Here is a 14,451-nt window from a genome sequence, read left to right on the forward strand (position 1 = left end):
GGCAGTAGGTGCAAGTCCAAAAACTAGGTGGAAGAAGATAGAGACCACCAACCTGTCAGCGAAGGTGAAGTAATAGGCCCATAAAGTCAGCTTCATCACGAGAAATTCCAATGATCTTGAAGGCCTTTGTTTCCATGGAGTCAAGCTGAGCAAGATGCGAGGCAGGGGAGCCAGCCCAGATTGGAGAGCAGTACCCCTCTCTCGAGCTGTGGATGAAAGCCTTGAAGGTTGATAGGAGCTCAGGCATGCCAAGGAAGGACTTTGCACAAAAGGAGGATGCCCAGTCGACGTCCAGCTTTCTAGGACAATTTTGATTTTGAAATGTGGCTTACCCAAGAGAGATCATGGCTGAGAGAGACCCAATAGTTTGAGTAACTTGAACCTCTGAGAGAGTTGTTGAGAAAGTAGATGGAAGGGTTTGCGGTATGGTCCTTTAGGGGAGACAGATTGAGAGATAGAAATAGAAATATAGAGTTCTCAGGATTGAAAGACATAGTCCAAGTGTTTGACCATTTTGTGATTTTGTCACGGTCTGAGGAGAGGGAAGAGATTAATGAAAAACAAGCTGCCTGTATGTCAGAGGGATGAGAGATGTTACGGCAGAGAGTGGAGTAATCAGCAAAGAGGATTTTCAAGAAAGTCAGCGATTCCATTGATGAAGATTATGAATAAGATGGGGCGAAGTACATTGCCTTGTGGTACTCCAGCCTTGACAGGGAGAGAAGAAGAAAAGGTTCCGTTGAGAGCCACACATTGACGACGAGAGTGGAGAAAGTCAGGAATCCACGAGTTGAGTTTGGCCTTGGATTCCACAGGCAGACAGTTTGGAGAGCAAGGAGAAGGATGCCAAACTGTATGAAAAGCTCAAGATATGTCCTGAGTGACGAGTTTGTTCTTCAAAAGTGTGAGACACGGTCAGGATTATCCGGCAGTTCCCTGAGATTGTGGTAATGTATGCATTGCAACGAGATTATTCCGGTTTAATTCCGGTGACGGGTTTTTTTTAACAGTGTGGCAAGATATGAGGGAAGGTGGTGAAGTTGGCAGGAAATGAAGAAGGCCTACTTTTCACACAACTCAAAGTAGGTAGACATAAGTAGAGAACTTTTTTTTTTTACAGGTAAGAGAGGGAAGACATATCAGAAGACAAGATGGTGAGCTATCCAGTCAGTGGTTCTGATTGGTTATCATAACAATTGCTTTGTTGTAGGCCTGCCTTTGATTTGCCTTTTGCCAAGTGTTGTTGCCATCCAGGTGATCGTTTTGTTGTGTTAATTATTTTGTCTCCCTTGTTCAAGTGTCAAGTTTGTGAATTTCAAAAGCAGTACTACAAACCTCAACTCTCATCTATATGAAAATCCCAAATAACATGAAGATGAGATGGATTAAGACTCCATATTTATTTTACAATAAAGACTTCCCCCCTTATGGTCTTTTTGAGTTTAAAATACGGCCTTTGTGAACTTTTTGAAGACGTTTCCAAATTGTTATACAGCAATGACAACTTTTCAAAGCATGCTAGATTAAAACGAGAAGGGCACTCAATGGAGCGCATACCTCCACCACGTGATGCCTGAACCACGAGAACATATCTGGCCCAGTACATTTTTGAAATATCATGCTGTTGTTGTTCTTCTTTCGGCTGCTCCCGTTCGGGGTCGCCACAGTGGATCATCCGCATACTGATTTGGCACAGGTTTTACGCCGGATGCCCTTCCTGAAGCAACCCTGGTCACCTCTTACAACACAGGGATATTTGAAATATCATGCTATACAGTACTATATCGTTTTTGGCCCAATCTTTCAATGGTGAAGAATCACTTTGAAAATTAAATAATTCGTGTATCCCGATTCGGATCTTCACCAAAATAGAATTAATTCTTCAGTCACACACCCAACCTGCCCACCAAATTTCATCCAAATCCGTCCACAACTTTTTCAGATATCCGGCACACAGACAAACAAACAAACAGACAGGTGTGAAAACATAACCTCTTTCAACCTTCGGTGGCGGAGGTTAAAAAAAAAACAACAATAATGATATGTGCACTGGGTGCAAGTGTATAGTATAATCACCTCCTCTTCTACATTTGAGAAAACAATTACTGCATGGCCTTCCACAACCAAACATTATGAGAAACATCGGAGTCAATATTTATTCTGGTAGAAATTCTTCCAAATTCGAACCAACATGCTTTAGTCTGAAAGTATTAAACATTCATATTAAAAGGATTCCATCGACTGTATTTGAAAATGCATATTACATAAATAAAGAAGAAGAAAAAAAAAGTGAAACCTTTACCTTTTCCTTTACTGTAGATTTGAAGGCAAAAATATCCAGCCCCTAATATTCCACCATGTATCCATTTTATGTGGAAAGGGGGGGGGGGGTGGTGGGGAGGGATATGGAACTTTGGAACATTTCATCAAACTATTAGTACCAAAGTTGGTTTTCATGATGATACCAAATACTTCTCACGAGTACAAAGCCTTTTCAACCAAAATGGATCAATTCTTCCTAGTCACACACCCAACCTGCCACCAAATTTCATCCAAGTCCATCCACAACTTTTTGAGATATCCTGCACACAAACAAACAAACAGACAGGTGTGAAATCATAACCTCTTTCCACCTTCGGTGGCAGAGGTTAAAAAACAAAAAAATGATAATGCGCACTGGGTGCAAGTGTATATTATATTCACCTCCTCTTCTACATTTGGGAAAAGAATTACTGCATGGCCTTCCACAACCAAACATTATTCGAAACATTGGAGTCAATATTTATTCTGGTAGAAATTCTTCCAAATTCGAACCAACATGCTTTAGTCTGAAAGTATTAAACATTCATATTAAAAGGATTCCATCGACAGTATTTGAAAATGCATATTACATAAATAAAGAAGAAGAAAAAAAAAGTGAAACCTTTACCTTTTCCTTTACTGTAGATTTGAAGGCAAAAATATCCAGCCCCTAATATTCCACCATGTATCCATTTTATGTGGAAGTGGGTGGGGGGGGGGGGTGGTGGTGGGGAGGGATATGGAACTTTGGAACATTTCATCAAACCATTCATACCAAAGTTGGTTTTCATGAAGGTACCAAATACTTCTCACAAGTACAAAGCCTTTTCATCCAAAATGAATCAATGCATCATCATTGTAGAAATCACCACATGATGATTACTAAAAACAGCTTTTATTTTGGGAAATGCAAAAAAAAAACAAAAAAAACAACAACAAACAAAAAAAAACAACCTCAGTGCAATCACAAAGCAATTTCAATGGATGTTTCTTTCCCATCAAAATAAGAGAATGAAACATCATAGAGCAATGTAGCAGAAATAGACATTGGATCGGAGTATATCGTTCATGCATGTACAGACAGAATCATCCCATTACTGCATACGTTGATAACCAAAATAGGTGAAAGGACTTGCACGAGTCAAATGCAGATTCGGTAAACGAAATTCAACAGCAAAAAAGATACATTTCTTTATGCTACTGTTACTAACGAGCTGTTATGCTCCAAAAGGAGGGGTGTCAATAAGCATTGAAAATGGCCCCATCTCAGATTACTTTTACACTCGATAGAAATGACCAATATTCCCACTCAAGCTAAACTGTGTCAACAGAACGTTCAGTGTAAAGGAAGGGATGCCACCTCCTCCTGATGCTTTGCAAAACACACAAACGACATGATCGATGCCATTTGGTCTCGGCAGCTCCAGCTTTTTTCATTGAAACTTTTCAATGTAAGGTGACCAACTTTTCAAGCAAATTCAAGTCACTGGATCAAAGTGGCCAACGATAAGATCCAGGAACACAGACATTTTAAGCGAGTGTAGGGTTACTCAGTATTAGTATGTTGAGCTTCCGAACCCTTGGAAAAGCTCTCATTGAGGAGAAAAAAAAATAAAGAAAAGAAGGCCATTTTCAGACATTATTTACACACCCTATAATAACACTTTCCTGTACATAATATGAAAAGAAACAATAAAGAAAAAGAAAACAAAAACACAAAACAAACTATAATACCAAGAGAACAATCTTAGAAGCAAATATATTTAACTGTATCACAAAAACCATCACCCTTAAAATCATGACTTCCAAGAGTCAAAGCTGATGCTTGCAGCACAAATGCAACTGCTCAAATTTTAGTCCTTCATAAAGAACACCAGGGCAAAAACATTTCAGAGCAAGCATTCTCGAATAAAAAGAATGAATGGCTAGCCACACGTTGGTCAACCAGCAATATATGGCAATTGTTTCTTTTTGATTCCATCTCTGGCTCAATGATTAAAAGTCACCGAGTTGGAAGCAACATGCACACAGCATGGTAGTCCAAGGGTGGGCTTCAGCAACACCTTTCCATAAAAGCCCAACAGAGAGTTAAGCTTAGTAGTCCTCCACCCAGCCATTTTCCGCAATGAAGGAATCGATCACCTCCTTCATAGCTAAATTAGGAATGAGTTGATCTTGCGTCAATGGACTCCGAGTCACTGGATCAAAGTGACCAACTCTCTGCAGATCATCAGATGACAAGAGATAAAGAGTGAGACAAAATGTCCAAGTGTTGTGGTTAGAGAATGAAAGTAAAACAAATCAGAGTTACAATTATAATAAAATTATTATACTCCAGGAAATAGTCAGATTACAACCAAACTCCAGACTGCAACCCAAACCAAAGCTGAGTTTGCATCATACAGATCCAAATTTAAACTAGTTGTGGTAACATCCTCAATTTCACATCAACAAGGTTTTGCAGCAAAAACTCATCAGCATGTCCACAATTAAACTTTGTGATGACTTTTATATCGAGTATATTTTATACAAATAGCTGCAATTCAATTTATACCAAATGTCAAAAATATTATAAGCAGTCTTAAAATACAGGAAGCCCTTAAATATTGCATGGGGTTACAATCCTGGAAAATTTTGTGATATTCAAAACCGTGATAAACAAAACGAAGGGCCATGGGAAAAGGGGGAAAAAAACTATGGGAAAAAAACTATGAAAAAAAAAACTATGGGAAAAGGGGATCAGCTTCTTTGGCTTCGAGAAAATATAGAGGAAGGTGGGCAGCATCCAAAAATAAACATATCACAATTGAAACTAGAAGGGCACACAGTAATGCATACCTCCGCCAGGCTGAACAGTTTATGTGTTGCATCTCACTGATAAGCCGGATCTGCATCCGGACCTGGAATAAAATCTAATCAGCTTGTTCTTGTCACCTATCCAACTCATCCACAAAGTTTTGTCCAAATCCATCCATAACTTTTTGAGATATAGTGCTAAACTGTACATCATGTTTAGCACCATCTCTTAATTGTGAAAAAATCATTGCCAAAATTTAAAAAGAAATCCTATTCGGATCCAGATCTTCACCAAAATCGAATCGAGTGTCCTTGTCACACACCCAACCTGTCAACCAAGTTTAGTCATAATGCGTCCAAGACGTTTTGAGATATCGCACCTTCAGCTACATTGCTCAATGGTGAAGAATAATTTGGAAATTCTAGTATCCGGAACTTCACCAAAACCGAATAAATTCATCCTTGTCACACACCCAACCTGTCAACCAAGTGTAGTCATAATGCGTCCAAGACGTTTTGAGATATCGCACCTTCAGCTACATCGCTCAATGGTGAAGAATAATATGGAAATTCTAGTATCCGGAACTTCACCAAAACCCAATAAATTCATCCTTGTCACACACCCAAGCTGTCCACCAAGTTTCATCTGAATATGTCCATAACATCTTGAGATATCCTGATCATAGACAGACAGGCAAACAGAGGTAAAAACATAACTTCTGTCAACATTTGGAGGTGGATGTAACAAGATTGTAAAATAAATATAAATCGGTTTTACCATGAAGTCTCCTGCTACGTTGGAGATTAAACGTGGCGCCATCCATCCATCGGGACCATACTCTGTGCAGAGCGTTGGTGCTGCTTAAGCAGTCTTCTTGGCTATTAGACACAATCTTGGACGGGTCGCCACTCCGACACAGGATACTAGCAAGCTGGCACTCATTTTGCCGATCTCAGAATAATGACAGGCAGAGTCAACCCCACCTGGTATTAATTCAACAGTCGAGTGGGATTTGAACTCTGGATCCTCGGATCCCAAGCCTTCAACCCTAACCATTAAGCCAACACCAGGTATAACGTGGCCCCACCCTTCTATAATGTGTCTGTCACCCCCACCGTTCCACCCCTATTAATCTCTTAAATCGTTTTTCATTGTAATCTGTCGATTTTTCTTTGATAAATCATTCTGCAACTCCATAAATCAGCAAATAAATAAAACTAGAGGAGGAGCACTCGGGAGAGTGCAAAACCTCCGCCACCAATACTGCTGGGTCACTCAAGTGAACCTTATATCATATTCATTAAATACGATGTCAACGGTGCTGACAGTTATAGTTCTTTTCTCCATTTTTTTTTGGGGGGGGGGTTGGAAATCACTTAAAACATGTAGAAAAAAAAATTATCTATTTTTTTTGGGGGGGTAACAATTTTTTTGGGGGGGGGGGGTTGGAAATCACTTAAAACGTAGAAATGCAAAAAATATATATTTTTTTCTCTAACAATATTTTTTTTGGGGGGGGGGAACCAAGTCCAAAATTTAATGGCATGATCCTTGGACCATACCAAACTCCCTCACCAAGTTTCGTTGAAATCCGTCGAGGAGTTTTTCCGTAATACTGTTCACAAACAAACAAACAAACAAGCAGTCATAGACTGGTACTTACGAAATCGTCAACTTGACCTCTGACCTTGTCTAATAAAAGCTGTCTCTAGAGAAGGTAGCGACGCAAACAAGAAGTTTCTACGATGATTCTATACCAAACCATCAAAAATCGAATGTTTGACCTCACTGTGACATTTGACCTTTGACAGATTTTGACCAAAATCTAATCAGCACGAGCCATCACCCTCCTGAATCACGTGGTGTAATTTGACATTGGTAGCTTCTTACTTTCTCGAGTTTTCGTGCCTACAAACAAACACACAAACACACACACAAACAAACACACAAACAGAGGACGGAAGTCATCAATATACTTACGAAATCTTTAGATTTCGTAAGTAACAAACAAACAAACAGAAAGGGGTGAAAACAGTAACCTCCATCCATCTTCGAAGATGGCGGAGGTTAATAAAATAAATTTTGTCCATCATTTTGCACTTCAGCACCATTATTGATGGTGAACGAGAAGCAACAAAAGACTCATAGTGCGAGGTAACAGTCACAACTCCCTCGAAAACTGCAACTGATCGAAAACGAAATCAGTGCACAAAGATTGCTCACGATTGGTCAAAACCACAATAGGTATTAAAACCCGTGATATTTAAGGGTTTAATGCACAACAAAATTTGAAATCCTCCGTATCAAAACCAACTTTTGGTGTAATATTGACATTCATCAAAAAGTAAGCTCATCTAATGGATGTTAACATGATAGATGTAATGTCGATCATTTGCTTATACGATCCACCTTTAAAAAGCAAAAGAGAGCTGGTCATGAATGGTGAGTGATTGCTCACACACACCTTATACTCTCCTTGCATTCGTTTGGGGTGAGATTGGGGGGTGGGGGTAGGGGAGACATCAATAGTGGAGTTGAAGGACAAGATAGAAGGAGACTTGGACAAACTTCTGGTCTCCTTCTGGGAAATTCGACCAGACACCTTTTCTATGGCCACTTGCTTCGGGATTTACAAGACGTCTACCATGCTACCAATGTCGAGAGCAATTAACTTTCAGTCATTCAAAATTTCCTTCAATCTGAACAATATGTTCATCAAATGATCAAGTTGTAGAATGCCCACTTCTGGGATCACCTTTCACTCCTTTTTAGCTCATCCGCCGCACAGTGGGAGATGCGTTTTGCAATTACTTGAGTGTCTATGTATGTGTATCAGTGTGTCTGACCAGGCAATAACTTTACCGTTTGAGCGTCTTTTGTCATCAAATTTTCAACAGACCTATATTATGGGAATATGGAGAAGACAAATTCATAACTGCGTCAAATGTCAAAGAGCAAATTCAGAGTAAGTACAAATAGGCCCGAGTAGCCCATCTGCCACGAAGCACAAGACAGCCGGCTTTTGTAATCGTTTCCATGTTTATTTAACATTTGAGTTTTTGTCATTACATTTGAAGCACTTGTACGAGCCTCAGAAATGTATACAAATAAATAAATAAATAAATACATTTTAAAAAACTTTTAGTTTGAGAAAATGGAGATGACTAATTAATAATTTTTTACATTATGTAGTTCTGTCACCCGACTTGGAACACTCATTAATAAAATTACCCCTGCGTGGGGGTGACGGTCATCTCTATAATACCTTCTCAATGTTCAAGTTCATCAATGTTCAATGTCATCAAGTTCTCAATGTTCAGTTCAGGTAACCGCGAAACAGTCCAAACTAACCGTTTAGATTGAAATAATTCACAGAGATACACTAGGATAATACTACTAATGACATAATTAATAAATACGTATTGTTCATTTAGTACCCGGATTAACACATCAGAATCACCAGTAAGTGCAATACGTGGTTATCCGGTCCGTCCACTCTCTGGGGACATTTCACTTCCGGTTGTAGAAAAAAAACGAAAAAATAGGCTTAGCTCTCGGAGATTATGATAATCCTGTAGATTATTCTTCACTGATTATAATGCAACTTACAGAATGAAAATTGGTCAAGTATTTATAGAGATATTGAGGTTTCAAAAATCGTGAGAGCGAGCAAATTCATTAATTATTAATTCCACAGAAGTTTCGTGACACTGCGCAAAGTAACATGTCAGGTATGAAAAAACATTTTGTATGCCAGATTCATTAATTATTAATTCCACCGAAGTTTCGTGACACTGCACAAAGTAACATGTCAGGTATGAAAAAACATTTTGTATGCCAGATTCATTAATTATTAATTATGGAATGTACTCATTGATAAATTAATCAGAAACCCCAAAGCATGTAGCATAATTTATCACTTATCCCCTCATCCGGGATCCGTGGCCTCGCCCCACAGCCTGCAGCCCGATGTCCGCCGGTGATTATGTTAGATATCGGCACGATCGAGAGGAGCCTGCGAATTATCCCTGCTGATGCACTGAATTGATGCAATCGTTCGGCCAGAATATTCATTGTCAAGATGTTGCGTGATTAAATCACCAATACAGTCACTCAAATTTATACCAGCGACATACTTCTTAACAATCACCTTCGCCCCAGAAACCACGGTCAATCTGAACCACGCTGGCCACTGCTCAGACGCCATGACCGGACTACTGCGCAGTTCTACTACACAGTTTGGTTAAAGATGACTCGGCATTTTGGAGCGCGCGCACGAAATTATATTTTGAAAATAAATGCTGACGTTTACATTTCGGGTTTTGAAACTTTTGCACCTTCGGCGGAAAATATATAAATATAAAAGGTTAAAAATGTGTTTTATATTTACATTTCATTTCTCCTTCCTTCCTTCCTTCTTTGCGAATCGCATCGGCGTTTTTGGCCATCTTCCAGATCACGTGACAATCAAACGGGAAGGAAATTCAAAAATCTATCCGGTTAGATGCAAGATAATATTTTTTACTATCATAATCAATAAACAGTTGCCGAATATCTTGTAGAATGGCAGACTAGATAGGTTTTGAAAATGGCGATTTTTATAACTTATGTGACCTCGTCCCTGACCTTGAACCCAGACAAAAGTTATATTGTTGTGCAACACTCATCGACCTCAACCCACATACTAAGTTTCATCAAGATCGGAAAGAAAAATTGTTGACGGACGTAAGGACGGACGGACGTACGGACGGACGGACGTACGGACGGACGTACGGACGTACGGACGGACATTTGGTCCGGCTTTATTAAGTCATCTCGGTAGAGATGACCTAAAAATTAGGTGTTGCTTTGTCAATCAAATTGTTCATGGGATCCTCCATCACCATCAATATGCTACATGTCATCGCAAGGCTTCAAAGGTTCCAAAAGCACTTGAATTTCAATGTAGTTTGGCCACCATTTTGGATTACAGGAAAACCTTTAACAATCTTCTTCTCTGAAACTGCTAACCAATCAACGCAAAACTTAAAACATATGATCGACTACCTATGGGAAGGTTTGATTAAAAGAAGCTGATCCGAAACACAATATGGCCACCAGTGATGTCATAATCCAGAAAGTGGGCAATATCTTGAAAAATATGAATTATAGACATATTGGAGTTGCACCTTATTAAATATGGCTAATATGACAAAACAGTAGGTGACATCAGAACTAAAAATTGTTTTAAAAAAAGGCTCAGACAGCAGGAAGTTGCATGACTGTAATCATCATGTCAATACCACCTGACCTAAAATGGGTATTCCAAATCTAGCTCTTAGTTTTACCCTGATCAGTTAGCAACAGGACATTGATCCTCTATTTTTGATATTTGGCCCAATCACGATGAAAAGACAAAAAATAAACAAGTGATAGGTTTGCAAGCTGAGAAATTTAGATTGAAGAAAGTTGTTTATCAAGAACATCAATGTGGCTTTGTTTAAAGATTTTACTGATCAACGTAAAAATACAGTGCAATCTACGAAGCAAACCTGCAAGTGTTCCTCAATGTCCTTGCGATCGTACGTGATGCCACTTGGTGTGATACAGGGCTCCCGCATCAGCTCAAAGCTTATTTTTCCACACAGGTAGTCAGGTACATCACGTTTCTGCTCAAAACAAATGTTTTGCAAAAAAAGAATTGCATTACATTATATTCATTCCCAGAAACTTGGCAAGCAGGTCCACAATCTTCAGTGAAAATTTGCTTTGAAGATTAGCAATAAACAACATTATTGATCGGTACACACACACACACACACACACACACACACACACACACACACACACACACACACACACACACACACACACACACACACACACACACACACACACAACTTAGCTTATACCAGCTACAAGCTGAACTATTACTCCTGAAAACATGATGCCAAAACATCTTTGTTACAGTTGTTTTGTCAAAATCTTTTTATTTTTCCCCTTCAAAATGACATATGAAATTTCCAGAAATGATGCTACAGAGTACTGCTTAAAGCACTCATATATATATATATATATATATATATATATATATATATATATATATATATATATATATATATATATATATATATATATATATATATATATATATATATATATATATACATATATATACATATATGATTGACCCCTTCCACATGCCTCCAGCCACGTACCTGCATGAGGCAACCCAAGAAGACTTACACAAGGTAACTTCGAACGCTGTTTCAAATCCTTCCCAGAGTTCCTCAACAACTATAAAGACGTTCACACAATACGCACATAAGAATCCCAATGCAACACACCCCATCAGCTACTGGACAGGTTTAATCACTTATTAGCAAATGATCAGCAATAGCATAGACAGCAATGCATATCAATGAGGCTCCCAAACAGGTACCACATGCAAACGTCAAAAGCAGTCAATATAAAAATTAATTGTCTCTGCTTTAGCTGATGATTTGTTGAATGTTGCTGTTCTCCTGCTGTTCCCATTGTTGTGCTGTGTCCTGACTTAGTCTAGGCTCATGGAAGAGCGATGACACAGAACATGTTTTTTTGTTTTTTTTTCAGGAGGACGCATAAGATAATAGAAGATGAGATGGGATGAATCTGTGCATAAGAGAGAGGGCAGGTTTCTGTGGAAGAATTCCCAATTAACACCAGCGGCAGTGGATGTAAGAGACCAGTCCTGAAGTGTTTAAAAAAATAAAAGAGAGTAATAAAAAAGCAAAACACGAATGTGGAAGCAGGTCACACTGACACCCACTAATACGTGGGATCCACAAATGTCGATCCGCGAACATTTGGGTCTATAGTGCTGTATACAACCCAAACACCCTGAGCAGCTTTCACCCTTGTTCCAGGTAAATTTAAATAAACAATTTTTTTTAAAAAACATCTTTGCATTCTAGACATTTCAATGAGATGTGCATAACCACGATTCTTTATAAACAGCTGTCAATCCTCATGTGACAGGTAGAAAATATTTGGCTTGGGTAATTTGGAAAACACATTAATATGGCGAACAGCTCGGAAATCAGGAATTATCAAATAAAAATTTGCTTTGAAACTCACAAAGAGAAATGATATGCGTTTCTAAAGCATACCCTTATTCATTTAAAATAACCGATTGTTTTAAAAACAGCCACGAGTACAAAGGAAATAAAAATTTGCTTTGAAACTCACAAAGAGAAATGATATGGCGTTTCTAAAGCATACCCGATTCATATAAAATAACCGATTGTTTTAAAAACAGCCACTAGTACAAAGGAAAATGCGATTGCTCACATGCTGCTGAGGTTAAAAGTTAAAACTGACTGTACCTCCTTCCTGACCATAACAGAGTGCATCAGTTAAATTTAGTTTTTCACATTACAAAGGTATTCTGGGCCCCTGAGCAAAAGGGGAAAATTTCAGATGCAGTCTTTAACAGCCCCATTATATAACGCGTTAAGTTGTCGGTATGTTATCAGTACACACTGCCTTTCAGCTCCTGGTGCACTGGCTTGAATGTTTTGCTGCACAATGCATTTAAGAATGGAAGTTCCTAAATTATCCTGAACCTAAATTAGTTTACAAAAATGCAGTTTCAATTGCAGTCAAAACCTAACCACTATTATTGACAAATCAATTGGCCATTTAACCATAAAAGTTACGTAAAAGTGAATTTTGCATTTGTACAATTCTTAGCATGGCAGTGAGACTTACGGTATAATCAAAAGCACTTAGCTGTATTAATTAATATAATAGCTGTATTAATTTGGTGTTGTTTAAGTTCAAAATAGTAGCGAAGAACCCATCCTTAGGGATGGATTAATTTCCCCATAATTGGTGCATTTTTGTACAACTTGTAATATCCCGTCCCACCGGAAGCAGCCCTATACCGTACGTACAGGTAGTGGACAAAAAATAAATAAAAAAACGGAAACACCAATTTAAAGTCACTTGATAGGGTGTTGGGCCATCACGTGCAGCCAGTAGGGCCTGTATACACCATGGTATAAAGTCCAGCAGCTTCTGCAATTCTGCAGGAGGAATACGACACCATTCTTCCACGAGAAAGTCAATCAACTCACACCTCTTTGATGGAGGTGGAAAACGGTCTCAAATGTCATTCCAAGATATCCAAAAAATGCTTGATTGGGTTCAGATCTGGTGACCAAGAAGGCCATGACGTATGGATAACATCAATGTCATCATGCTCATCAAATCATTGGGATACTACATGTGCTCTGTGGGTGGGAGCATTGGGGGTGGGGAGGGGTCTCCTCTTGCAGCCATTGCTAGCCATCGTTATAGGTAACCAGGCCTGTGCAGCATTTGTATACATGACCCAAAGCATGCTGGGATGATATTTGCTTAATTAGCACATGGGCCACAGCTGTGTGGGAGTCAATGCTTGGTGTCCCTCGTTTATCCATGCGTTTTCTTTTTTTGTCCACTACTGTACCTGTTTTTACAAAGAGAATTGGCATCCTCCCCTCCCCTAAACCTCCAGGAATATTTTTTTGTTTTTACCCTGCTAAAACCTCAACATACTCACTGGCACAACCACCAGTTTTCAACTTATTCCATCCAGCAGTTTAAGAGTGCATAGAAGTCGAACATAAATAAACACACAGACACTCCTCTAATTAATTATAGTACAAAATCATCTCAAAACAAACAGATAGTAATCTTGAGTCTTTTATTTTCCCAACTATTAAGAAACAAAATATGACCTTTCTCCTCTCATCAACTTGCATGAAGAGATTGTTCAACTCCCTCATCCATTTTTCCTGGAAAGAAAAAAAGTTTCAGTTAACGTTATAATATTATAAGCAGACGCATGCTAAACTGGTGGTTGTATAGAAGAAACTGCTAAAAAAAAAAATTAAAAATCGAATTCTCTGACTGCAGAAAGTCGACCACACAATTTAATCTACCATCAGATAAAACCAAGCAATTTATCAAGTTAAATAATGCTGAAAATGAATGTTAAGAATTGCTGTCTCCCTGAACCAGCAGTGTGACACCAACTGTATCATTGCTTTGGCATGCATGGCAGGAAATCCTGATGGCCCATAACCAGCAGCATGATAAGCAGAGGCCTCATTCGAACACGACTTCACCCTTGATAAAAAACAGGCAGTAATGCATTTATGTATCTTTCTGTTTGGACTACATACAGGTATTCTTGGAACCTTAAAATCTGAAGCAATCTAAACATATTGTTGCGGGCCGGGGAACGGTGGCAAGAACGACCGCGAGGTGGGGGAAGTTACGTCGCCTCCCACCAGACTCGCGGAATTGCAGGAAGTCGCTCATGGATAATTCCGTGAGGCGGCAGG

General features: G+C 39.0%; 1 protein-coding gene across 2 annotated transcripts in view; it reads right to left on the reverse strand.

The window, feature by feature from the left end:
* Positions 1-3,154: 3,154 nt before the first annotated feature.
* STUB1 (STIP1 homology and U-box containing protein 1) overlaps positions 3,155-14,451 on the reverse strand; it is a 102,425-nt gene continuing 91,128 nt past the window's right edge. For both annotated transcript variants that reach the window (XM_085884294.1, XM_085884284.1), the window contains 3 exons: positions 13,843-13,899; positions 10,630-10,746; positions 3,155-4,521 (listed from right to left, as the gene is read on the reverse strand). In XM_085884294.1, the coding sequence (XP_085740420.1) occupies positions 4,396-4,521; positions 10,630-10,746; positions 13,843-13,899 (300 nt within the window). In that variant the 3' untranslated portion in view covers positions 3,155-4,395. The remainder of the gene's footprint in view (positions 4,522-10,629; positions 10,747-13,842; positions 13,900-14,451) is intronic.

This window comes from Eptatretus burgeri, chromosome 1 (genome assembly GCF_056783735.1).
Source record: "Eptatretus burgeri isolate ZD-2024b chromosome 1, Ebu_testis_v1, whole genome shotgun sequence".
Classification (NCBI taxonomy): domain Eukaryota; kingdom Metazoa; phylum Chordata; class Myxini; order Myxiniformes; family Myxinidae; genus Eptatretus; species Eptatretus burgeri.